Source organism: Empidonax traillii, unplaced genomic scaffold (genome assembly GCF_003031625.1).
Source record: "Empidonax traillii isolate 1590-97213 ecotype Southwest subspecies unplaced genomic scaffold, ASM303162v1 scaffold38:size1800464, whole genome shotgun sequence".
Lineage (NCBI taxonomy): Eukaryota > Metazoa > Chordata > Aves > Passeriformes > Tyrannidae > Empidonax > Empidonax traillii.
The window spans coordinates 1,472,231-1,497,173 of record NW_020955231.1 but is presented as its reverse complement, the minus strand read 5'-3'; the positions used below and the strand labels follow the sequence as shown (position 1 = coordinate 1,497,173).

The 24,943-nt window shown below is 39.4% G+C and overlaps 1 protein-coding gene across 1 annotated transcript; it reads left to right on the top strand.

Moving 5' to 3' along the window:
- Positions 1-10,919: 10,919 nt before the first annotated feature.
- On the top strand, positions 10,920-23,644 carry GDF10 (growth differentiation factor 10). Its single transcript, XM_027878129.1, has 3 exons — positions 10,920-11,298; positions 16,765-17,672; positions 22,629-23,644. The coding sequence occupies exons 1-3, from the start codon at positions 11,001-11,003 to the stop codon at positions 22,818-22,820; spliced, it is 1,398 nt and encodes a 465-aa protein (XP_027733930.1). The 5' UTR covers positions 10,920-11,000; the 3' UTR covers positions 22,821-23,644.
- The last annotated feature ends 1,299 nt before the right edge of the window (positions 23,645-24,943 follow it).

The window sequence follows — 24,943 nt, the reverse complement described above, 5'->3', positions numbered from 1 at the left end:
CTTATCTCAGCTCCTATTCCTCTTTGCTGTGAAATAAAAGGATACTTTCACCTCTTTCTCATTAAGCAGGGACACTTTCTTTTGAGAAACCAGCTGCATAATTGGTCCTTCTCCTTCCTTCCTAACCTGGAAGCTTTTAAAATCTTCCAGCTGGCATCCTTGTCACCTGAGATTAGTCACCTTCCCATGCAAGGTCAGCTACCGTTCTAGAACCTTAAGACAGCTGTATGACCTGTCACGAGAAGGATTTTCTTCTACGCTTATAATTGTACTGTTGAATCACTTTTCACTCAGTTAAGTCAGGGATTATTTAAAAGTGATCTGCAATATGTTTTCAGTGACATTTATAACTCTTTTCTTCTGTAAAAGTTCATGAAGCAGAATCCCTAAACTTATCAGTTCCCTTCAGAACAGTTTGCTAGAATCCCTCTGTCTTATCTGGGACTAAGCAGAAAAGAATGAGTGAAGTTTCTAACCCCATGATGAACTTGAGTTCCCTGAGTCATGAGTGTAACAGATATTAAATGCAGACTGTTAGCTGGAAGATGAATGTTGTAACGAACTGTCTTCGGGGATGAGAGACCACTGACAAGCACTGGAATGCCTTGTGGTAAATTCATCCCTTTTGAATGCATCATCATCAGTGGATTTATTCCAGGTCTGGATCATGTTGCCATAACCCTGCAGTGGCTTTCAAGAACTTATAAAACATATGAGCAAATTAAGTGAAGGCAGTAAATAATAATAAAATCATTTACATTTCCAAAGCACTTTGATCCTAAGGCTCACAAGGAATCCAATTATAATCATATTTAGGCATGGAACAATTTTGATGAATGCCTCGTAAGATCTTCCAAAATTCCTAACATAAATACCAGCTTTCTTGTGGAAATGCCACTAGGTATAGATATATCTGCATCTTAAGACACCTAAATACCTTTTTAAAAACAACGCAAGTACACAGATGCTCCCCTACGTTTAAGCTGCTATATAGGTTTCAGTTTAATAGAAATAAAAGGCATTTAAAAGTCCAGAAAGAGATTTTAATTGAATTATCATACTTTCTAACCTTTCTCCGTAAGTGCAGAAAGAGATGTAAAGAAAGATCCTCACAGAGCACTCTATCTTACATCCACAAGGACAAAAAAGTCAGTGCTGCCCCTTGTCTACCCTAAGGAACTGCTTTTCATAATCTGCACCATATTTTCTATTACCCTTGATGAAGTTGTTCCCCTGTCTCGTTTCAGAGTCGGAGTCCCTGACAACTTTGAATACCTCAGTGTCCTACCATGTTTTCTGCAACACTGCTATCCTTGGGCATAGTGTCCATCTCAAATGAATACTATTTAGCGATTTAGTGATTTATAGACCTCATGACCTGTACCTAAAGTGAATTCTGCTGCTACAGTAAACTTCCCTCGGACTGCAGCCTGGATCTACCTTCATGTTCTTGTAACTGAATATGCCAGCACTGCTATTTAAAACTAATATATCATTCTGCATTTGTCAAACTTTCAGTGTTGGCAACTAGTCACAGTTACTTACTTTACTGTATTCTTTTCTTTACTGCTTCTTTACTGAAACTCCTTACTCTACCCCTTAATCTAGTTCTTCTTAGTTTCTATAATACATTTTCTAACGATCCCTCATCTGTAGTGTTTATACAAACTACCATCTTCTTTTCCTGGAGAAGTCAGCCCATAGGTGTGAATTCCAGACCAGCCACTGTGCTGAGAGCTTTTAAGATGAATAAAGCATGTCTCAAATCAAGACTGTTAAACAGAAATAGGCCAAGATGATTAAAGCGGATAAGGAAGATGTATTAAGATAGTCTTTGTTATTTAATATTTCCTAGGGGCCCACACTGCGGATAGTAAGGACTTTCTACTGAGTGCGGAAATGAACCACGGCAAATTTTTAACGTGCTTTGTTATACTTTAATAGTGAAACCCATTAAACTATAAAAATGTAACAATGCTCATAAAAACTTGACACTCCTCACTAAAGACAAGGCCTCTGGAAGTTGCCTCTGCTCCAGAGCAACCCTGCTGAGCCACTTTACTAGGTCTCTGACTCCCAGTTCTGGGACATTGTGGCACCATAGCTGCTTTCAGCTCCTATGGAAGGAGCCTAACCCACCAAAAACATAAAGTAGAGGCTTAGAGTTTTGTTTGACTACAAACTTTTACTGCCTGCTGCAGCCCTTTCCAATTTCAGAACACACTGCTTCATTGCTTTACAGCTGTCTCACTGAGCAGAACCACAGAGGTTAGACTTTGGTGAAGCCAGAAGTCAACTATGCAGTCTTTGCCCATCTCACTACTTAATCAGCTCGTGCCTGTTTATCTAGTGGGGCTCTGGGAGACATTAAGATGCTTTTAATAAAAGTCTAGAATATCTGTTCTAACCTACACAGGTTGTGCTATATCACTTTAGAATCAGATGGCCATTCAATGGTATACTGAGCAAAAGAGTTCAGATTTGTGTTCTGTTTGTCTTTAAAACATTTTACAATATTAATAAAGAAATTAAATTATTTTTCTGGGTACTGAAGTTTCTTATTTGTTAGATGTTTATGTATATAAACAAACAAAAAACCAACAAGCCAATAAATCTTTTATTTATATAAAAGATCTTTTATTTGCATAAAAGAAAGTGCACTAGGCCTTGAAAATGCATTTAGCAAAAGCTGGGAAGGGTTTCAGTAGCCCTTAGTTATGCAGAGAGTTCTTTCTACTGTTTTAAACAGCTCTGAAGAAATATCCATCTCCTAAAATCCCAGGAAGGTTATGTGCTGCCAAAGAACAGCTTTAGCTTTATTGAACTAATTTTGAACTAACTAGACAAATCAGGTACCCATCTGATGGGAAGGTATGAGGGAAAGTGTACATAAGACTATCGCTCACAATCAGAAATTACTTATCCAGTGTTTAAAACAAGATATTTAATTTACCTTGGAACTGCTAACAAATTTAGCAGTTTTTAGATCCCTTCTTTTCATGCAAGCAACTTTTCCTGCACCTCAAAATCCTTCTAGAGAAAGATCAAGCCAGATGAAGAATTGAAATCATAATTAATATTTTATTTGATTTACACAGCTGCTGAGATCTTTATTAAAATCTGCAGCAGGTGATACAGAATCTAGAGTTTGCAAAGCATTTAATGTAGTTCTGCTGGGCACAACCACACCACACAGTGTCTATATTTGCTACTGCTACCATCTTATTATAGTAATAAATGCTGAAATGGAAATTTGCTTTGCAGATTCACTTCCTTCCAAACAGTTTTGTCAAGTTCACTATCCAATCACCCTTTCACTTTAAAAATATAAGGCTAGATAAGATCCTTTTTCTCCATTTGCAAATGATACAGAAGAAATAGGTCTGGGCAGAAAACCAGAAGGTCATCCTTTCCATGATTCTGTCCCACAGCAGGCTAAATTTCACCTCACCTTCAGCACAGAAGTTTGTCCTTCATATCCTTAAAATGCTCCAGCTTCTAAAAGTACATGTCTCTTCTGGCACTTCAGGGTCTTTCAGGAAAAAAGTTCTGTAAACATTGTCAGTGATAGGAAATCAAGCAGATTTGACACAGCTATTCCATGCTACTGTACAACCATTGTATTTTTGATATTGCACAGGCATTCTTATGAACAAACAAAACTTGGAATATGGGACCAAAAAGCCACAATATAGCAAAGCTGAACATTTTTAATGCATACAGGTAGTTTCAATTCAACTTTCCCCTCTAAAAAGTAGTGATTTCAAGTAAAAAAACCTTGCTCTCTGCATTTCTTGGTTTTGGACTTTAGGAATAAAAAACCACAAAAACATTTTCTGATTTTATTCCTATATTTGTTAGGAATGTAGAGTTTATGCTTATCTGAAAATCAGTATTATAGTTTGCTGTATCCTAATCACAAGCTGATTGCCCATATTTCTGAACTTTCCTGTCCCACCCATCCCCACCAGAAATGCAGCACAGCTGGCCCAGGAATTCATGCTAGCTTACAGAAACTTAACTGTGCTGGTGTACAAAGTGGAAATAGCTATTTGATGTGCATGTAAAAAAGCATCAACATACAATACCATTATGGATGCCTAAAGGGATTGTCATGCCATCAGTGTCCTTTTAATCCAATACTGACTCCCCCATCAATTACGGATGGCAGATTTTTTAGTATTTGTTTGTTCCTTTTGTTCCAATTATGTGTTGATAATCTAAAAAGTTACATTAGAAGAACCACTGTTCAGAGTAGAAATTTACTGAAGTCATATTCAATTATACTTCTAAGTATTGAAGAAAAGATAATTTAGTGTTAGTGTCATGATTCTTTTGCTCCAATATTTATCTACAAGTTTTTTTCATTAACTTCCTATAAGGCAATTCCAAGCGAATCTTATGGAATTTCTGGTATTTCTTCTTTCTGTGGAAAAAAATCCCTCTGCATAGAGTTTGGGAGAAAGGGTTGGGAAGGTGTTATTGTGTCATTCATACAAATAAGATCGTTAAAGTCCTTTCCAACCCAAAACTTTCTATGATCCTATGATGGGTGGTTTTGAATTTATATAACAAATATGCCAAGAATAGGCCTTACTTTATTTACATCTAGGATAAATGGGGGCAAAGGGCAATGAAACAACTGAGAATATCAGAAATGAGATGCCTCAAGATGCCAAGAACTAGTACAAGAACTTATTTTTCTCCACTCAAATACTTCAAACCATTCTGTTTTAATTGGCATCTTCCTAATAGTTTGAGACTTATATAACGTTAATGAAAAGTTAGTGTGAGATTGAAGAACAAAGCATCTTATTTCAAAGCTTAATTTTTCAATTTACAGGGAATGAGAATTTTGGTGGAGTTTCAACTGATGATTTCTGTGGTTGCTAGTCTGGCATGATCCCTTTCTGAGCAAGCTGAGATCAATCATAGCAAGAATTTAACAACTGACAGGGCCAAATTCATCTTGGGTGCAACTCCAAAGTTAATGTAGTGACATTAAATTTTGGCCCACAACTTAATATAACAGAAAAACAGAAAACATCCCCTTAGTATTCTTTTACAACAAACAAATACCCACATGGACCCAAACTACACAGCAGTGATCTGCAGATTCAGTTTATACACAATGTGTGAATTCTGTTTACTATCAGAGATTCTGTCGATGGAAATCAGAATAAAACTCCACTTCAAGCTCTGGTCACGTTCTGTGTTGGGTTTTTATGCACATTTAATATAATATGGGATGATAACCTGAATAACTTTCAAATGAGACATTTCATCTTCACATTCTGAACACCTGCTAAAGGAAAGAATGCATCTAAAATTACATGTTTTTCAGTATTTAGAGGGTTGAGGGAAGAATATCAGCATGGATCTAGACAATTAAATAGTAAGAGCACACATTCTCATGTCTCTGATGGCAGAACAAAGAGATGGTGCTTCAGAAAAATGACAAATAGACCTAGGCAAGAAAATGTTCCTGCATATCATCCAGGCTAGGAAAAACTTAAAATGCAATATAAATTTAGTGTATTTGGATCAAACACAGATGCTTGATAAGTTTTTATAGATTGGAAATGTCACAGCATATCGGTCATATTTAGTACTAAATTTACTTTTATTAGTATAAATTATCATCCTTTCCATTAACAGAACTAAATAATTTTTAGGAACTAAAGCTCTCCAAGAGATCATTTAATTCTTCACACTACCTCTGGGTAGGATCAGCTTTGCATAAATATCTGCAGCATCTTCTGTCCCAGAGTACTTTACAGACTCTAAACCTATATCAATATCCAGTTACATCTGTGGAAGAGACACCGCTGATCCAAGTCAGGCTTTAGAACACTCATAGTTGCCTTTATTCATTACTGCATAATTTACGGCCCCTTCTGGTAACAGCAAAAGAATCCCTTATTCTTGCGAAGAAACCATACTGCAGTTCAGTGAAAAAAAGGAGCTGCATTCAAATATGCAGGGAAACCAAAACCCAACAAATTGGATAGAAAAATAACATGTAAACCTTAAATATTAACGAAAATATAATTCTTGTTGTGAGCTCTCTATCACTTTCAATTAAGAAGGCATGGATCCTTAATACCTTTGTTACAGCTCAGGGGAGACATGAGAGCACCAAGCACAGCTCCCTGGGCCAGGTTGTCCCGCAAGTGCTACGCAGTGGTTCCGCCAAAGCTATCATAAGGTTCATCTGTGAATATTCAAGCTGGAAACACAAGAGGCTCCCTGGCAGAGCTGCTGCCTGGGAAAACTCTCCATGCTCATGTGATCCCAGCTGTGCCCCCAAGGACAGCCCCATGTTCCACACACGGACCCAGGGCTGGCCCGGCCCTTCGGGCACGCCCGCCCCTGCCGGACACAGTCCCAGCTCCGCTGGACCCCGTGTGCGGGTCCCTGCCCGTGCTCAACGCATCCTGCTCTCCTCTGCAGCGCTGCCCTGGAAACATCCCAACTCAATTTGCAAGAAGATCTTTGCAAAAACCAGATGTGGTCATGGATGGTTCCCAGCTGCTGCTGCCTCTCTCCATCGTCCCACCACCCACCCTCCCCCGCCTCTTTCCACAGCCTTCAAATTCCACTTGTAAACAGGAGTCTGAAGGTGCATACTACAGCTGGCCATGCCAGCATTGATGGAGGGTGTACAAGGGTACGCTGTAGTTTCACTAAGTCTATCTATCCCATCGCCCATTCCAACTTGTTCTCTTGACAAGCTCTAGTTTTACAGTTGCCCATCAGATATGGATCCTGCCTGAGTGCATCAGGCTGAGCTCTGTACTTGTATTGAACACAGATCTCAGTAAGTCTCTACTGGAAGACAAAATAGATAACAAAATGGCTAAAAGGACTGGGAATTCAAAGCCCTATAGGCTGCTGGCAGGAACGTAAGACTGTGCCAAGGACTGCTTGAAATATTTCCTTAAAATTGCTTTTGAAGAAGAAATTTGATTTAAACCCCCCCACCACTCTAGCGGTCACATCACAGAATTACTTGTTCTGCTAAATCAGCTGCCACCTCCACAATTAGTAACCTATTCATGGAGAAAATTCTCCCACAGAGGCTGGCAACTTCAGGATAGCAACAGAATGGGAGATATTTGTCTGATAATTGTCTATGCCATCCTCTTTACAAACATAAATGGTGAACCTTAAGGTAGAAACACAAGTCTCTGGCTCCAAATAGACAGACCTGTCAAAAATGCATGCTCTGAAACTCTTCCAATATGGAAGGATAAAACCTGAACTCTCAGTGAGATAAAACTGGAAAAGCAATAGATATTCATGATATTTTCACTACTGAAGGTCATAAGGGATTAATATGCTAATGCCTTTTACATGTCAATTGTTTAAGGAGAAAGTGTTAAAGAGAAACTGAAGTTAAATCCAGTCTAGCAAAACACTAATACCAAGGCCTATAGTGCTACCTTATGACAGTGAAACTACTGATGCTCTCTACTTCACACAATCACCCTCTGAGAGTAAAATTCACCTTCTGCACATCTCAGCCAACCGATAAAGACTTCCTATATAGTCAAGGAAAAGTCACAGGCACGGCTAGAACATAGACCATATGAGCAGTTTTGGACACCTACAGTAGGGTGGGACAAATTACACTACACTGAACTGAGTCTGTGCATCTTGGTTACTAATTCCTTAGTTTCTGTAATGATGCACCATTAATAGTGTGGTAGGATGTGAATAGAGGTAATTAGTGCTTTTTATCAAGATAGACAAAATAAACTTTTGTCACTAAAGATAAAGGACAGGAATCCCGTCAGGGAGGAAGTTTATTCTTGTGACAGACTGGAATATGAGAGAGCATGGATCCAGAATGGAAATCCATAGAGAGAGTTTTTTCTTGAGCTGATGGGATGGGCTGAGACAGGGAATGCTGCTTCTTAAAAGGCAAAACTTTCCCTGCCAACAGTAGACAGTGCCTGATTGCCTAAACTCTTCTCTCAACATTAAGATTAGCCTTCCACAGCGCTGGATCAGCTCTGAGCATTCTGCTTTCTGTAACACCTAAACACTATTATGTCTCTTTGTTCTTTTTTGAGTATTAAAATTATTTCCCTATTGTTCAGGAAAACTGAACAAAACAAAAGCTTTTTACTGTCCATATATCATTGACCATATATCTATCATTCTTGTCACGCCATGTGATTTCAGATGGAATGCAAAAAGAGTTTTTAGAGTTCTGCCATCAGTTTCTGTGAGAACCTGCAGACCACTGTATTTCATTCAGTTAATTTCTAATTCTTAAGCTATCTACTTAAGGAATGGCCTTGTATGGTCTTAGCTAATAGTGTAGCATTATATATAGCAAGGTATTTTTCTGAATGAAAAATGAATGAGCTGTCCTACACTAAATAGTAACCAGAAATTTGGATTGAAGCCCAAATCTAGTAATAATTTATGTTTCATTAACTTCCCTGGAGTTTTAAGCTTCATTATCCCTGCTACTGGCTTTATTATTAAAAATAAAGAGTCAGGCAAAATTATTTTAATATAGATAGATCTAATCCTAAAGGGATTTCATAATTTATTTTACCATAGAACAAAAAAATAGATAGTACTCCCAGTGCTCTACATCCCCTTTTATATATTTCCTATATATTTCCTACAACAAAACACAAGCCCAGATCACAATAGTTCCTTTGTATAGATGTCACTAACTCCATAAGAAAACATTATTTTGATTCTTTTTTATATATAAGCTGTTATTGAGGGTATGTAACACTATTTCTATCACAATGATTTTAGTAGGAAACTTAGATCTGCAGTTTAAAATCTTGAATGCATTTCTCTATCTATAAGGAGACTTTCTCCAAGTCCTGGCTTGCAAAGCTTTGGCTTGAGCTATTTAAGAAAAAGAAGGAAAAAAAAAAAAAAAAAAGACTCTACTTGGCAAGAGCTTTAATTAGCAGAAATTTCCACGCTAGGAATATTATTCTGCATGAGCAGAAATTGCATAGCTCTTGCCTCTAGATGCCTTAGAGATGCCATTGATTGGCCATATTCAGAACAGGGGAATTATGTGACCCAGTGCTAATTTGAATTCCTTTACCAAACACATTTTTATTTCATCATCTCAGCTGCATAAAAGAGTCAAAGTACCAGAGCTTTAAAGACTTTGAATTCCTGCTGTTCTGCAATAAAATAAGGCAAGAAATATTAGCCATCCCTGGTTGATTCTTTAATTCTTTCCCAACAATGTCAAAGTATCAGTGTCCTACAGGTTTTAGTGCAGGTTAAAGACTGATACAAAGTGTATGCCTGAAAAGAAGTTTGGAGTGAGTTAAGGAGAGAGAGAACATTTTAATGGGACATTGGTCCAAAATAGCCCAGCTTGTTCCTACCTCCTGCTGCCTCTTCCTCCTTTTCACAGGACCTTGATTGTATAGAAACAGTACAGACAAAAACCACAAACAACAAAAGGTTCGCTCACACCCCCAGTGGAGGTCATGAGCATGCTACCATGGAGAAAAAAAAAAAAAGCATCAAAGGATAGTTTGCCTTACTTATAAGCAAAGATTAATTAATAGGAGGTTTGATACTTTAGCAATATACATTTGGGCAAATTTGTATTTGCAAATTGTTTGTTTTATACATTCAAGAGGCACAGGGCACTGAGGCCTAGTGCTAATTTTAAAAATTAATCAAACCTTTCTTTGCTATGATCCAAAAATTACAAACTTATGGTTCAGAGGCTTTCAATAGTATCTGCTCAGATCTGACACTCCAAGGTTAGGAGAAGAAAAAAACAAACAAACAAACAAACACAAAAAAACCACCAATCACAAAAGAGTTGTGTTATACACAGCAACGGTAGCTTTTCCCAACAATTCTTCATTTATTGCATTTTATACTCTCCAAGGTAAGTAACTGTCTTGGTTTCTAGAGAACAAGCTTTAAAAACGGAGGCAGAATGAACAAATTCCCTACAAATACACCCCTCTTCTTATACATTGTCTTTACAACTGCTATTCGTTATAGCAGCATTTATATCCACTGGGTGACTATGATTCAAAACTACCTGTGTCACATGATGAATAAGTGCAACATGCACCATTCACTTTTAAATCAACCCCCTCCGACCTAAGCCATGTAAATCTTTCAGAAATTCACACTAGTATTCTCTTCCTTCAAATCACACATAGAAATAGCCCAGTGATGAAAGTTTACCCATGCACAGCCCCTTTAACCCCTACTATTTAAGTATCTGCTTGGAATTATCAGTGACCCTTGTTGCACTCTTGGCTAGTTCACACTGGGTCTTCTAGAGTATGGACCCACCGGGGACTTCTCTTTTCTCCAGGATCCTTGAAACAAACACTATTCACAGGGTTCCCTTTACAAGACATCACTGTCAGCTCTGCCGATCGAAACAGCAAAGACTCTTCCACTTTAGGCACGTATGTGCGCACCCTTTCCTTGTCATGCTGTCGCCGCCATCCACCCACCCTCCCGTCCTTTCCTAGTCCTGCCTGCCCGCTTGGTACCTATTTGCTCCTATCTTTTAGAAATTATTTCCAAGCCCCCCCACGCCCCTGCTGGCGCAGGCAGCCAAGGTGCCGTCCTGCCGCAGGGCTCGATGCCACAGCGGCGGCGGTGACATGTGTCTCCCAGCGGCGGCTGGGCGCTAATTAATTTAGATCCTTCTCCCCCTAAGCTTTAAGCAGCGGGAAAGCCCAAAGTTAGAGGAATGCAGCGTCCCCTCCCGCGAGTCCCCCCGCACCCGGACCCCCGGAGCTGCCCCGGCTCCGCCGCCCCCGGCCCTCAGCTCCTCGCCCCCGGGCCCGGGGATTGGCCCGGTGGAGGCGGCATCAGCGGCGGGGGGGGCCGCCCCCACCCTCCCTCCTCCCTCCCTGGCCCCGCCGCCCCCTCGCCCCGGTGCGGCAGGGCCAACCGGGAGACCCAGACGCAGGCAGCGACCGAGCCGCCGCCGCTCCGCGCCCGGCCGCCCGCAGCATCCCCCGATGGCCGCCCGCCTGACCTGCTGCCTCCTGCTGTGGGCCCTGGGCCATGGGGGCTGCAGCTCGCCCGCGGGGGAGGGCGCCGGCAGCCCGCCCGCCTGCCCCGTCCAGCCGCCGGCCGCCCGCCACTCGTCCGCCCCCGGGCGCGACCCCCGCGGCGGCTCTTCGCCGCCCCCTGCGCTGGGCAGCATCGCTCAGGACATGGTAGCTGTCCACATGCTTAAGCTCTACGAGAAGTACAACCGGGAAGGGAGCCGGCCCGGCGACGGCAACACGGTCCGCAGCTTCAAAGCCAGGCCGGGTAAGACGGGCCGGGCGCAGGGGGCACCGCTGGAGCCCCCTCGCTCCTCTTTCTCTTTAAAGTGATGGGTTTGCAGCGAGGTTGTCATGGACAGCGCGGGGTGTCACGCTGCGTAAATGCTGGGGAGACCCTTGCTAATTACACGGACAGGGTGTCTCCCCTCCGCTCTGCGTACGGCTTCCCACCTCCCCTGGCTCCCTTTCCTTCCCCGAGAGTATCTCCTTTGGGAAAGCCGCCGTTGCTGTGGATGCAAACCATCGGCAAAAGAAGCGCCATTCCCAGCGGGTTGAAAGATTCTTTCAGAAATACTTGGAGCATGAAACTAGTAGAGAGTGCTCCAGCCGCTGGTCCTCTCCTCCGGCTCTGCTCGCAGGCTCACAAGTTCCTGCTGGGAAGAGTGCCGCCTACGGGACCGCCTAAAACTGCTCGGCATCTTAAATACTTTGCACTGCCTAATCCTGAGAAGACAGATATTTGACCTCCCTCTTCCCAGTTTTATGTGGCTTGATTATGAGGGTGGAGAAACATCTATATTATATCAAAACTGCACTTTCATTATCTCAATCTTACATCAAATAATAAAAAGGAGATTTTTATAGCTAATAGTCCTTAAATTTGTTATTCTTAGCCAAGGACACTCAAACTATCTTTTCTGGAAAACATCTTCCTTCTTTGGTTAACTCTTACAGTCTACACTTAACTATAACTAGCTCTTAAAATAAGAACTGTATCAGTTTCTTAATCTAATTGTTGTTACCTTGTCAGAAATATTCATTATTCTTTTTAGACAAATCTGATGGATTTTGAAGCAAATTTTGAATTAATCTATTTCTTCTACATTTAAGTCTCGTGTATAGAATACAATGCAGCATACAGTGTTTTAGGGAATCATTACTATGATACTGTGCAATAATTCATATTCTCTTGTGCACCCCAACTTAACTTCTATGTCAACTGTAATATTATAAAGTAATCATACTCAAGGAGGAGGAGACTCCATGGAAGGATAAGTGGCTAATGAAAATGTCTATGAATCTAGGAGTTAGGATGTAAAGCAACTGCAGACATTTGGGAGAGAAATAAATTGTCATGTTCTAGATCATTAGCTACCAGCTGCTATAATAGTGGTTAGGAAGGAACTTCCACTGTGGATGGTTATTCCATGACCTCCCGCTAACAGTTACTTTTCTGTGATCTGAGCAGCTGATACTGGCTGCTACTCAGATAAGGCCCTGGGCCACAAGACAGATTTGGGAACAAGGCAAGAATTGCACTACATCCTTTTTCTTAATTTTTCAGTTAATCTGATGAACAAGTTACTTGCATGTAAGTATTCTAAGCTGTAATTCTAATTCTAATTTAAAACACTAAAATAGCAGCATTTTCTACCTTCAGGTAGACCATGTTGGCCAGTTACAAATTAATATTATTTTGCTCATTTGTCCGATCATGAAACCAAGGCAGAAAGGTGTAGAAGTAGCTTGTCTTTCCATGCAATGGAAATAAGTCACACCCATGCCCAAAACTCCTGTCTCCTGTGTCCCATCTGTATACCTTCTTTACTGAATCCCATCTCTCTCAAGTAATATGTCGTGAAAGCAGAAGCTGCTCTGCAATGTTCCTTTGTTGTGACAACAAATTGTATTTCTTTGTAATTCCTCAAGCAAGTGATGAACACTCTAACCATAGAATGATGCAAGATGAGGGAGTGGAGAAGAACCATATGGTAGCATGTTTATCTTCTCTGAGAAATTCTAGTGTTTTTTTCTGAAAGAAGAAAATGGCATATTTTGCTAATAAGATGGGGAACATCCATTCTTTTTAAAATATGGATAATAATTCTCATCCTATTGAGATAAGAAAAACAGACTACAGATACAATAATTTTCTCTTCATTATCCCAAGCAATGGACTTACGTTTTTTTTTCTTTTTTATCACATACCTTTCAGAAAGTTTGCACCTGCCTGTTCCTATCTTACTGTTTCAAGCTGTTTGTTAGAGCACACTCAAGCATCTGTGTTACTCATGGTTGTCAAGCCTCCAGAGGTACAAAACATAATTCCAGACATTTATCCATTGTCAAATGCATTTCTGAGGTCTTCTAAACTACTCAGTTGTGTTGCCATCCTACATATCCCTTACAGGATATCCATGGTGTTGACTGAGTTACTGAGTGTGTAATATTTCTCTATACTCAATGTGAGGCACTTGAAATGTATATGCATTTGCTATTTGCATATGTTCCAAATACAACTTCTTTTTTTTTAGCTCCTGTAGCAGTACTTGCCACTTCAGAAAGAGTACTTCACAAACATCTGATCACCTCATCTCAGATCGCCTCTGTGTGTGCTCCCAAGAGTTCATTATTTCTCTGATAAGCAGCTGAGTTTAAGAACTAATTTCTCAAGTTTTTTATTTAGGTGCTTTACAGTTTTTAGGGAATTTTGTAGCTTTAGAAAACAGTGGCAATTAGCTGACATTAGTTACTCTGTCAAGTCGTTTATGGTTTATTACCAAATGTGAAATATTAAGTTATTGTGCAACTTCACCTAAATTGCTCAGATTGGGGAGAATTGATCTTCATGGCACCAATTTGCTGCTTAATCCATGAAACTTTCCCATAAATTGACTCTTGCAGCTCAGGCTCACTCCCTGAACACGATCAATCCTCTGTGCTAAACGAAGCAAAGACCTTTGTGAATAGTAGAAATTAGCAGCCATTTAATTAAGACTATATCATAATGCATGTGGGCAAGAAACCCAAATCAAGATTAATCAGGGAACTGTAATTCTGTTTTCTAGAGCCTTGCTTTAACATAATTTCACCACTTAATTTCAATGTGGTTCTCTGCATATTTCTTTCTCACAGATGTATTATCAGAAGTACTATGTAAATCTGTTTTGCTAGTCTTCATTTACTGCAATGCAACATTCTTCCATGTGGGTTACATACTAGAAGCTAGTATTTCCTTTCTTTGGCCACTTGCCCTTTTTTTCCCTTCCAATCTCTTGCTTGTATCCTCCACACAACTTACCTGTATTCCTGACTTGAAGATGTCTGCAGTGATCAGAGGCAGATACAATCAGTAAATTATTAGCAACCGTAATGTATACAGCTAGTACAGTTCAACTGAGAGTAGACCTGGAAAATGTAACAATGCATGGTTGGCAGCTTGGTAAAAGCCTGAGTGAGTTTATGCAAGATGAAAATATGACTATGCTCTATACAAAACTCAAATCTTCTCAATTTCTAAAAAGTCTCTACTTCCAGGATTCTGGCTTTTCAGTAGCTGCAGATGCACAGAATCACAGATTATTATTCTGTTCTATGAAGAATTTTGACTTTCAAAGGTTTTGTTTCACTCTAGAATGCAGACTTGAGATTAATTCAACCTCTCATCCTCTGAGTTATCATTACAAGTCACCTTTCCATCTGAAAACCTGAGACAATGCAGTTTGAAACATCTTTGTCCCAACAATGCATATGCTTCATAGCCATATCGATAGAGCTTATGGTGCTAAGAGCATTCTACTACTAAAAGAAATATTATAAAATAAACTGTACATAGCTCAGATGAAGAAAAGCAGTGGATAGACTTCTTTTTAAAAACATATGCCTTCTGAAATTAACACATATTAATAAAGCCTGGTGTTCTAAAGGAAGTACTACAATTACTCTATTGCTCACCCTGAGAAATAGTCCCCTAGCCTGGTGAAATTTCTGTGCTTCAAAGACTTGAATAGAATCTAAACTCTTATGTTATTTCATAGTATGAACACCTGTGCATATGATTAGTGTTAATTAAAAGCTTACTAATAGGAATCCATTGATGGAAACAAACAGTTTTTATCACAGAATACTGTTTCTGTTAGCCTCTCTGCCACTGAAACCATTATGAGGGCATCAGTGTAAGCTGTTCCACTTCACTGTATCAGAAACAAAATACAGCTGGTGTAGATGGGAATTGCATATTTGAACATTTTTACTCTCAGACTGTCTGTGTGGGCAGGGGATTAATGAACATGCTAACCTGCTGTTCTGTAGTGCAAATGATCGTTCTATCCAACATTAACTGGGAGACACCAAGCACCAATTTAGTAAGATGTAGCGCCAATAGTTTTCCTAATTCAAATGAAGCTGTGCTTGAAAGGAAGAAGGTTCTGACAGGTGGCAGTTAACAGTACTGCCTTTCTATTGTTCCCAAAATTTCTGTGGGGCATCCTCCATAGTGCACTGAAAATGAAACCTAAGTGTTTCTGGGAAGCCTGGCTGTGAGGTTTGTTGATTTTTGTTTGTTGTGGGGTGGGTTTTTCTCTTCCTTCTGCCAGAGATGTTTCAGGTATATCGAAAAGGGCTGCCAGAGGGTTGGTTCACTTGGGTTAATTAAAGATGCAGACTTACTCACTGCAACCCTTTGATGCATTCCGCACAGCACTCTGAGCTTGGGAGGATAGGAATCAATTCTGCCACCACTTGCCCATATACTGTTAAACAACTAAAAATTTTTTAAATAGCAACTTTTCACAATGATAGATTGTGAGCTCATTGTCTTTTGAATTTGGACTTACATTTTAACACTCTAAGAGATGTTTCTAATGTTTAAATAAACATGGTGTAAACAGTTATTAGTGTAAAATTGCTCCTCTTCCTTGAGCGGACAGTGAAGATGTATGCTGAGCATAAATTGTTCAACTAGCTAAAAAGAAGCTGTTTAAAATGGAGTTTAAATTTTAAGTCAGCTCCTATTCAACAGTAGTTGTCACTAACTTCAAGCAGATCAAAACAGAAGCCCTAGAAACCAAATTTTTTTTTTTACAGTGCTTTAAACAAAGCCCCTACATGATGTATACTGGAAAGGAGGCTCGCTCATAAGAGTAGCAACCCCCAAAATGTGCCATACTGCTTATTTATCCAGCCCCCTTGTGAAATGTCTCTTGTGCACCGTATAGACAATGAGCTTCATACGCTGTTCCCCGCAGAGTTAGCACCCAGAGACCTTTGAGGAATCCACAGTCAGCTTTAGATTAGACCATCTTGAATACTAACTGTAAACCTGGTTTCTGCTATTATACTCAGCAAGGTACTGCTCTGAGCTCTGCCACAGGCAAATTTGACAGCTTCTCTGAGCTTGACTTTGTTATAATGAAGTAGAAGCAAAGACTGCTTTTCTTGCCTGCCTAGAATGGAAGGCACTCTGAAACTAAAAATCTCTGGGAAGAGTTTTATCCCTCATATGGACAAAAGATGCCCAGTATGGTGACCAGTCCAGATATTGTTGTAATATTGCTCTTAAATATTTGAGAGCTTTTTTCCTCTTATTCAACATAGTTTTAAGTTGAAGTGACAAGCACACTATACTAAATGATTTAAGTGAAAAGTAAAATTTGTTAAGTCACTTAAATGGAAATAAGGGTTTGACTGCTATTTTTGGTCTCAGAAATATGTTTTCCTTGCTCTCTTGCAGAATTCTTGGCACAGAAGCCCTTGTACTGCTTCAATCTGACATCCATGCAGGATTCAGAGATGATCCTTGCTGCCACTTTTCACTTCTATGCTGATAAACGCCCTCGGCACCGGGAAGTGTTTTGTAAGCGGTCCAAAAACTCATCCTGCCGCCTCCTTCACCTGCCTCCAGCCCTACGGCTCAACCTCATTTTCCAAAGCATCCACCAGAATTCTGCCTATGGACTAGTTAAAGGGAACATCACTGTGCTTCTTCAAAGGCGAGGGGCTTGGCATGTAAAGGACATTTCCCACATCGTAAAAGAATCAAAAAGGGCTGGAGAGCTCATTCTCTGTGCCGAGCTTGATTCTGGGGAGAAACATCAGGGCTTCCCTGAACAGGTCACCAGTCATTTACCTTATATACTAGTTTATGCCAATGATCTTGCAATCTCTGAACCTAACAGTGTGGCAGGCACCCTACAGCGTTATGATCCATTTCCTTCCAATGATGGGGACCCAAATCTATCCCCTAATGCTTCTACTGATACTCGAGTTAGGAGGGATACGTACCTCAGCAGCTCAATTCAGAACAATGAGTTGCCAGAAGTACATTATAACAACAATAAATACAACAAGCATGACATATGGGAGAATGCCTACAGATCCTTGAAACCAAAAGCCTCACGCAAAGATAGAAGGAGAAAAGGACAAGAAAATACAGAAACACTTACAAAGTCACAGGTGTTAAATTTTGATGAGAAAACAATGAAGAAAGCAAGGCGAAAACAATGGAATGAGCCAAGGATTTGTTCAAGAAGATACATGAAAGTTGACTTTGCTGATATTGGCTGGAATGAATGGATCATATCTCCCAAATCGTTTGATGCCTACTACTGTGCAGGGGCATGTGAATTTCCAATGCCCAAGGTAGTATGTATTTTTATTCTTGTCAGTTTGCAAACAGTAGGCCTACTGTTCTTCCTATCCAACTATTTCTTGAGTTAGATCTTCCTTTAAATTTTTACATTTTTCATTGTGGTTTTTTTGCATTATTCAACCTAGATAGTTTAAGCAATATTCCATCCACTTATTCATCAGAGTGCAAAAGATTCTAAGTTTTCTTTAAAGTTAATCTGAAGGATAAGAAAAATATCTCAGGTTTATCTTCCAATTTCTCATCTTATGTCTTGGAACCATGACATAAAGACTTATGCAGCTTGTGAAAATATGGTCACATACACTAAATCATCAAAGTGCTCTATTATACTTGGAGATGTATGAAGTATTATATGCTGATAATAAAACAAGCTGCTGTTTCAGAGTATTTCTCAATTTCACTTTAGAAGAAAAATGCAGAGTAGTGACACTGTATTGTAAATACAGTAGTATTTTTAACTTTAAGAAACTGGTTGTCACTTTTGAAAACAATAATGCTGATTAAAATGATATTTGTGTACCAAAATTCTGAATACTTAAATTAATCCCGCTGGAACAAAAAAGTTGATTTACATTATGTGGCTGGAAATGCCACAAAGCTGTCTCTAACACTCCAAGCATACTGAATTCCTCCTATAGAAGCAGTATGAAATTTGATAATAAAGAGGCAAACATTTGGCTCGCTCCCACTCTGTGTGCTAGGGAAAGAAGTAGAAATTTTGGTAATGCTGTGTAGGACAAGAATTACCAATATTTTATAGGGCTTTAAAGTCATGGCAGAGGGAAGGATTGGAAGCATTGCATAACGTGCGTATTTAGACACTGTCATTATTTTGCAATTCTACCTACAAATGGCCTGATTATTTATTCTACTGACATTTTTGCTCGTGGTCATTCAGCACATAAATAATGGATAGTGTTTTACAGCAGAGAATTTCAAGGCTCTGAGACAGGAATCTGCCCTACTTTATATACAGGGAGATTGATGTATGTTTGTGTTGAAAGGAGTAATATGATTTCAGGAAGAGTAGATATGCTGGCTATTTTTGAGTCCAGGAACAGTGGAAATCCAGACTTCACCGTAGGGTGTACAAATTTGGCAACATGTTCTTGTGTAGCTGGCCAATGCTGAACCATGTGTACATAAACCATGTGTACATGGTCTGGCAAAAATTAAAGCTTGCACAGACTCACATACAACTTCACTTCTTTGTTGTTGTTGTTGCTGTTGTTGTAATATAAAGAGGTCATGCAACATAGTCACCATTTAACTTATCCAAAACAAAACACAGCCTGGCAATACGGCTCCTTGGCCATAGACCCACAGTCTCATGCACCATTCACACTCAACACCACAAACCTAAAACAAAAAAAAAAACCCAAGCAACAATTCCACCCTTAAAAAAAAGATTCATTTGATGCATTTGGTTTCTTGTGACCAAAACAACATAACACAAATGCTGACAGGACCATAAAAGAATGGATCCGTTTCTAGCTGGAATGATTGAATAAGCTTATATTGCTCACTCATTTAATATCTTATCTAGAAATATTACTTGCTATATAATAAAGACTCCCTTGTAAATTAAACCCACTTAATTTAGCTGTCATTTTGAGACTTCTTTTCTAGATAAATTAATGTGGCTGCACTTGTATCTTGGTGCCCTAAAGCCAAAACAAGCAAAAAAAACCCAACAACAAGAACAGCAACAAAAAAACCAAGCAAACAAAAGCAAAAAAAACCCAACAGAGTAACTAAGTCACAGATCCATAGATGTGGGAATTTTGGGTTTGATACATGCGTTGATTGGGTTTGCTTTGGAAGAGGTCTACCCTTTGTTAGCTTTGTATTTTTAAGAGAGAAAAAAAGGAGAAAGAGTCAAGAGTGTAGGTTTTTTTAATGAGTGTTTCCAAAAGAAGAGAGATAGCCAGGACTCCATCACGACTGAAGATTCAGTTCAGAGCATAAGAATTGCTAAATATTATGGAAAGAGAAATACCTTTTGTTCTTGCATATATGCTCCAAGTCAGGAAAGTGTACATATGATCTTGGCACTCCTAAGGCAAAGATCACATTGAAGCTATTCATGAAGACTTGGTGTACACAGTCAACCCATAAGGGACAACAGATACCTTATTTCCAACTGTGGAGACAGAATCATATACTTGACATGTTGAGAATCATTACATTGGTTATTTTTTTTTAAGTATCAGTACCTCATTCTGCACATTTACTTTACTGACTGCAATTCATGATTTAGGTACACAACAGCTTGGGTACAGATTTTATCATAGCGAGTTTACCTACCTGATTGCTGAATTTCCTATTCCCTGAACTGTGAGGAGGAAGAATAGGTTATATAGCTGGCTGCAGTGCTACATTTACCAAATAAATTCAAGTCCTACATGTGGTAGAACCTGGTCTATTGTATATAACATGATAGTCAAGCATTCAAAACATTAACATTTCCTCAGTGCTATCACTTCTGGGCATTCAACTCATTATTTCAGACTTTCTGCTTTAGCACGTTGGTACGAAGGCTAATGCGAAGCATAGCCCATGATCACTGAACACTGATGCCAGGTTTCCAGAAGGGCTGGAAAAATTCAGATCCTGGCTGAATGTGGGATGAGTGTGCTGTCTGGCTCTGCTGTGAATATAGGGCTCAGGCAGCCAGATTTTGTACAGAGTGCTGGTCCATCATAAGCATTTTTCTCTCTAAGCATTTTTGTGTATAGTATTCCACTTGCAGGCATTAGAAACGTAATTAGTGCTGTCACCTTGGGAGACAGCGGCTCACGCTAGTCTGCTCACATCTGCTTGTTCCTTGCAGATATTAGAGACTCACAGCTGGAGAAGATCCTAGTAGGATCTTCTGCAAGTTCATAGCCAGGAATCATTAAGTCAGTAACTGGCACTGAGGGCAATGATGGTTATCCACTGTATGGGGTGAATAAATGCTGTTTCAGTAGCACATTGTGATCTGTGATGCTTCAGATAACAATATGAAACAGCATAGGTGCTAGGAACACTTCAGGAGGTTTTTCATAAAGCCTAAATTAAGAACTTGATTCTAGAAGCCCAAATTCTTTGAGTTTCTGAACTCTGCAGTTGCTTAAACGCAGAAAAAAAATAGCTCTTTCCGTCTCTCTCTTGCTGTCCAGATTTACTGGCATGACCAGTGTGGGTAGAAGGTGATTTCTACTTCACACAGGCGCTATGAGACTACCTCACCGCTGCTTGTCTGTGCACAGCTTTGAAGCTTAAAGATGAAAGGGGACAAGAGAGACCAAGCTGTTGTTAATTATGCTAACATATGCTAATTAGAAAAAGGCACTTTGCAGGATTGGTCACTTGTTGGGACTTGGCTCTGAGGATGTTGTCTTGGGGCCCCAAAGGGTCAAGGACGGATTTCACAGTTCCTCCTTGTAATGACTTAGTTAAGGAAGATCTGAAAGCCTCAATGGCAATTAAGGTTTGGATCTGATTTGCTGATATGTTACACTTACTGTGAATGTATCAAAACTGAATTATACTGAACAATAGTTCCTTTGTTCTATCCATGGACTATATAACCTTTCATATTGAAATGGAAAATCATGTTTTGCGTATACTTATATATTTGAAAAAAAGAGAATATATAGGAGACAATAATTCTTCTCCCTTGAAGTATCTAATTCCATGTGGAGGTGTGCAAAGCCCCTATCTGTTGTCCCACAGATGTCATTTTCCACCTGATATACCACTGTGTACCAGTAGTGATGAGAGATTCCATGTGCTACATACACCAGATACGTGCAGATATGAGAAAAGTCATGAAATTGTAGCAAAAAACCTGATATGACCAACACAGTTTTCTTACTGTTATTGTAGTTTTTTGCTGGAATACTATTCAAGCATGATAACTGAACGGGAGTCACTGAAGCTTCAGCCCCAGTGTGGACTGCTTGCCATGCTATTGCCTCATGAAGTACATGCATTCCTTGTCATGCTGAGGCAGTGACAGGGATCTGTCACCAGTAAACCTGTGCTTGACTGTATGTAGTGTAGCTCATGGGGAAAAAAAAAAAAAGAGTTACATTAAACTACTAAGCAGTTAAGGAGTATACTATTTACATATCTTCACTTTTTTGTTTCCTTACTCTTACTGCTGTTATGCCTAATGGCTGCCTCCTCTTTTCAAATGTTTTCCCTTGTGTTGTTAACTGCATCCAAGAATCAGTAGTAGAACTAAAATTCTGGCTCGGTACCCTGAACAGTGTATAGATATAAAGCTGCAATGGTTTTTTTAAAATCTTCTCCCAGTTTTAGGCTTGATTGGGACAGGGAGGGTGGAAAGAAAAATATAGCCTGGTGAGGAAGGTAGAGGGAAGCAAAGTTCACAGGTTGTTTGACTATTCTAGACTAACTCCCTCCTGTGGATGCTACTTCTGGGGTACTCTGCTCTTTTAAAAGAGAGTAATTACTCTAGGAAAAACTAACTAATTCCAGGTTAGCATACATGAGGAGAAATTCTATTGGAACACAGGGATAGTTATTTTGGAAATACTTACAGTAACCCATTTTCCAAGTCAGTCAAGAGGTTAAGGAAAAAAAAAATAACATCTTGCAACTGAGAAGTATGCCCCACCTTAGTCTTCTGCATGTCTACCTCCAGCATCTAGCAGGTACATTCAGGGGCATTCTTTCTTCAGGCTGCTGACTGCTGGCTGTGCCACCAGTGCCCTCCTCTGGTATTTATGAAGGCAGCATAAGGGACACAAAATATCTGTTGGATACAGCCAGCACAGGAAAGCTGGAAGTGTGAAGGACTGACTGTGCTGCATCAATCACATATATTTGCTTTACCATGAAACAAAAAGCCATAATTGTTGTAATTTTCCAAGTGCACTTGGGAAATCCACTGCTCATAAATGAAGCTGTAACTATTTCCTTCTCTGTTGCAGATTGTCCGGCCGTCAAATCATGCTACGATTCAGAGCATCGTAAAAGCAGTAGGAATCATTCCTGGCATCCCAGAACCCTGCTGCGTTCCTGACAAAATGAGCTCACTCAGTGTCCTGTTCTTAGATGAGAACAAAAATGTTGTTTTAAAGGTATACCCCAATATGTCAGTTGAAACTTGTGCTTGCCGATAAAGTCCATACAAACACGCCTTTAGCAAGACCCTCACATCCTGCCTGCCTGCACTGGGAAGTTAGAAATGAGAAATTAATCCACTTGTGTTGATGAACAAATGCAAGTCTACAATTCCTCCACAGAAAGCGTGCAGAGAGACTAAAGCAATACACATGCACACCTGGAAGTTTATGTCATACTGTCGTAACTTGTCCTTCATATTCATCTCCCAGGAACTCAGTACATTTACAGTTATCTTCCTAACCCACCTAGCCAAGATACCTGGTGTTTAGTGAGAAATTTAAGTGTAAAGTTTTTCATAATTAAAGGACTAAAATATGTTTCTATATGCTATTTTCTGACTATTTTATCTCTTCAGTTAACCAAGAAGATGGGAAGTGAACTTGGAAAGGCAGGCTTATTTTAGAATATCACTTTTGTACAAAAATCAAAACTTTTTGCCTAAAACACTCATACTCTATCTCCATATTTATACTGAAAAACGCTGTAATAAAGGGCTTAAAATGTATATTTTCTTCAGAATGCAAGTATAGTTCACAAGTTTTTATATAAACCATATGTTAACATAGCCATTTTTGGTTACCCTTCCCTAATATATAATTTGTTCTACAAAAGACATGTAATATCCCACATTTCTGGTTTGCTGGATGATTTCAGATTGTTAAACACATTATCTGAGTAACACATACAATATAGTAGTATGTTGAAATACTAAAAATGAAATAACCAAGATTTATATTTTTGTAAATTATACTTTATATCCTCTAGATTGTTACATGCTTTTAACAAAAGCTAATAAATTAAAGGTACAGTAGTATCTAAAGATATTTGAATTGTCTTTCTATAAATGTACTCTCTTGCATTCTGTTAATTAGGTGGAAACATGTATATACATGTTAAGCTTGTCATAATGCACTTCAATAGATTAAAGACAGAAGAAAATACTATGATCATCTAGATTGACCTCCTGCGTAGCAGAGATCAAAGAAACTGCTCAGCAGTTTCTGCACCAGGCATTATAGAACTTCTGTTTTGAGCTTGGGAATATCTTTGAAAAACATGCATAAATTTGGCTTTAAAGATTTCGTGTGATAGAATATCTCTACTGGACTACAAGTAGTTGTTCCAAAAGTTAGTGGTCTTTGTTCATATGTAGTGGCTTAATCGTAGACTGAATTTGATGAGCTTTAGCTTCAGTTCAATGGATCTTACTGTAACCTATTATATTAGATCTTTTTTATCTCTTGTACAAAATACTTTCCCTGTGTATTTTCAGTATAGCGAGTAGGGTCAAATTACATTTTGGCTGAGATTTAAATAGATTGATTTCCTATTCTAAACCTCAAAACAATTTCTCACAGCTCTCTTCTGAACTCTTTCCAGAACTTTCATTTCAAACAATGAACATCAAAATGGAAAACATTTGGCAGTGGTTCCATTAGAAGTCTTTATAGAAATAAAGTCTCTGTGTCCTCTAACTCCTGCACAGTCCCTGTTGATACATTTATGGTAGCCCTTAAGTGCAGCACTCCTTTAAGAGCTAATGTGCCATCTTAGTGTCTGTCAGTCCTCTCTCTCTCAGTGTCCCTGCGTGGTAGGTTACACTTACCACATAATTCATTTTCACCCACCAGCTGTACAGTAGCATAAGCAGCACAAGAGTGGAACAAACTTGTGAAGTCTGTGAGGTAGCACAGAGTGCAAGATATGGAGTGTTTCCTCCTCAAGACACAGTCTAACCTTACACACAATCTTATCCTTTTAAGACTTGCATTGTTTAGGGGAAGAATACGACATGCACTACCTTCTGATGAATGACTAATTGAAAGGCTCCTATCCTGGTAAGGTGCTACGGAATTTCTGCCGCCAATATTCCATACTAAGGTGATGCAGATTCCCAGATGACAGAGGCCTGTAAACCTGCTAACCTGTATAAAAGCAAAATCAGCATGCATGGGAGTCTTTCTAAGGTTACTCTCACAGCAATTCTTGCCCATTCCTCCTATACAGCTCTGACTAAGAAGTCAGCAAAACTATACCTGTGTCATTGCTCTCACAGTTGCTATACAAGCAATACACATTTCTTATTAGTAAAGCTTATTTCATTTGGAGTTTAGCTGTA

Bases quoted from the DNA above. Each gene is read 5' to 3' on its own strand.
- GDF10 (XM_027878129.1), top strand. From the start codon at position 11,001: ATGGCCGCCCGCCTGACCTGCTGCCTCCTGCTGTGGGCCCTGGGCCAT. The intron at 11,299-16,764 runs GTAAGACGGGCC...GCTCTCTTGCAG, and splicing joins CAGCTTCAAAGCCAGGCCGG to AATTCTTGGCACAGAAGCCC. The intron at 17,673-22,628 runs GTAGTATGTATT...TCTCTGTTGCAG, and splicing joins GTGAATTTCCAATGCCCAAG to ATTGTCCGGCCGTCAAATCA.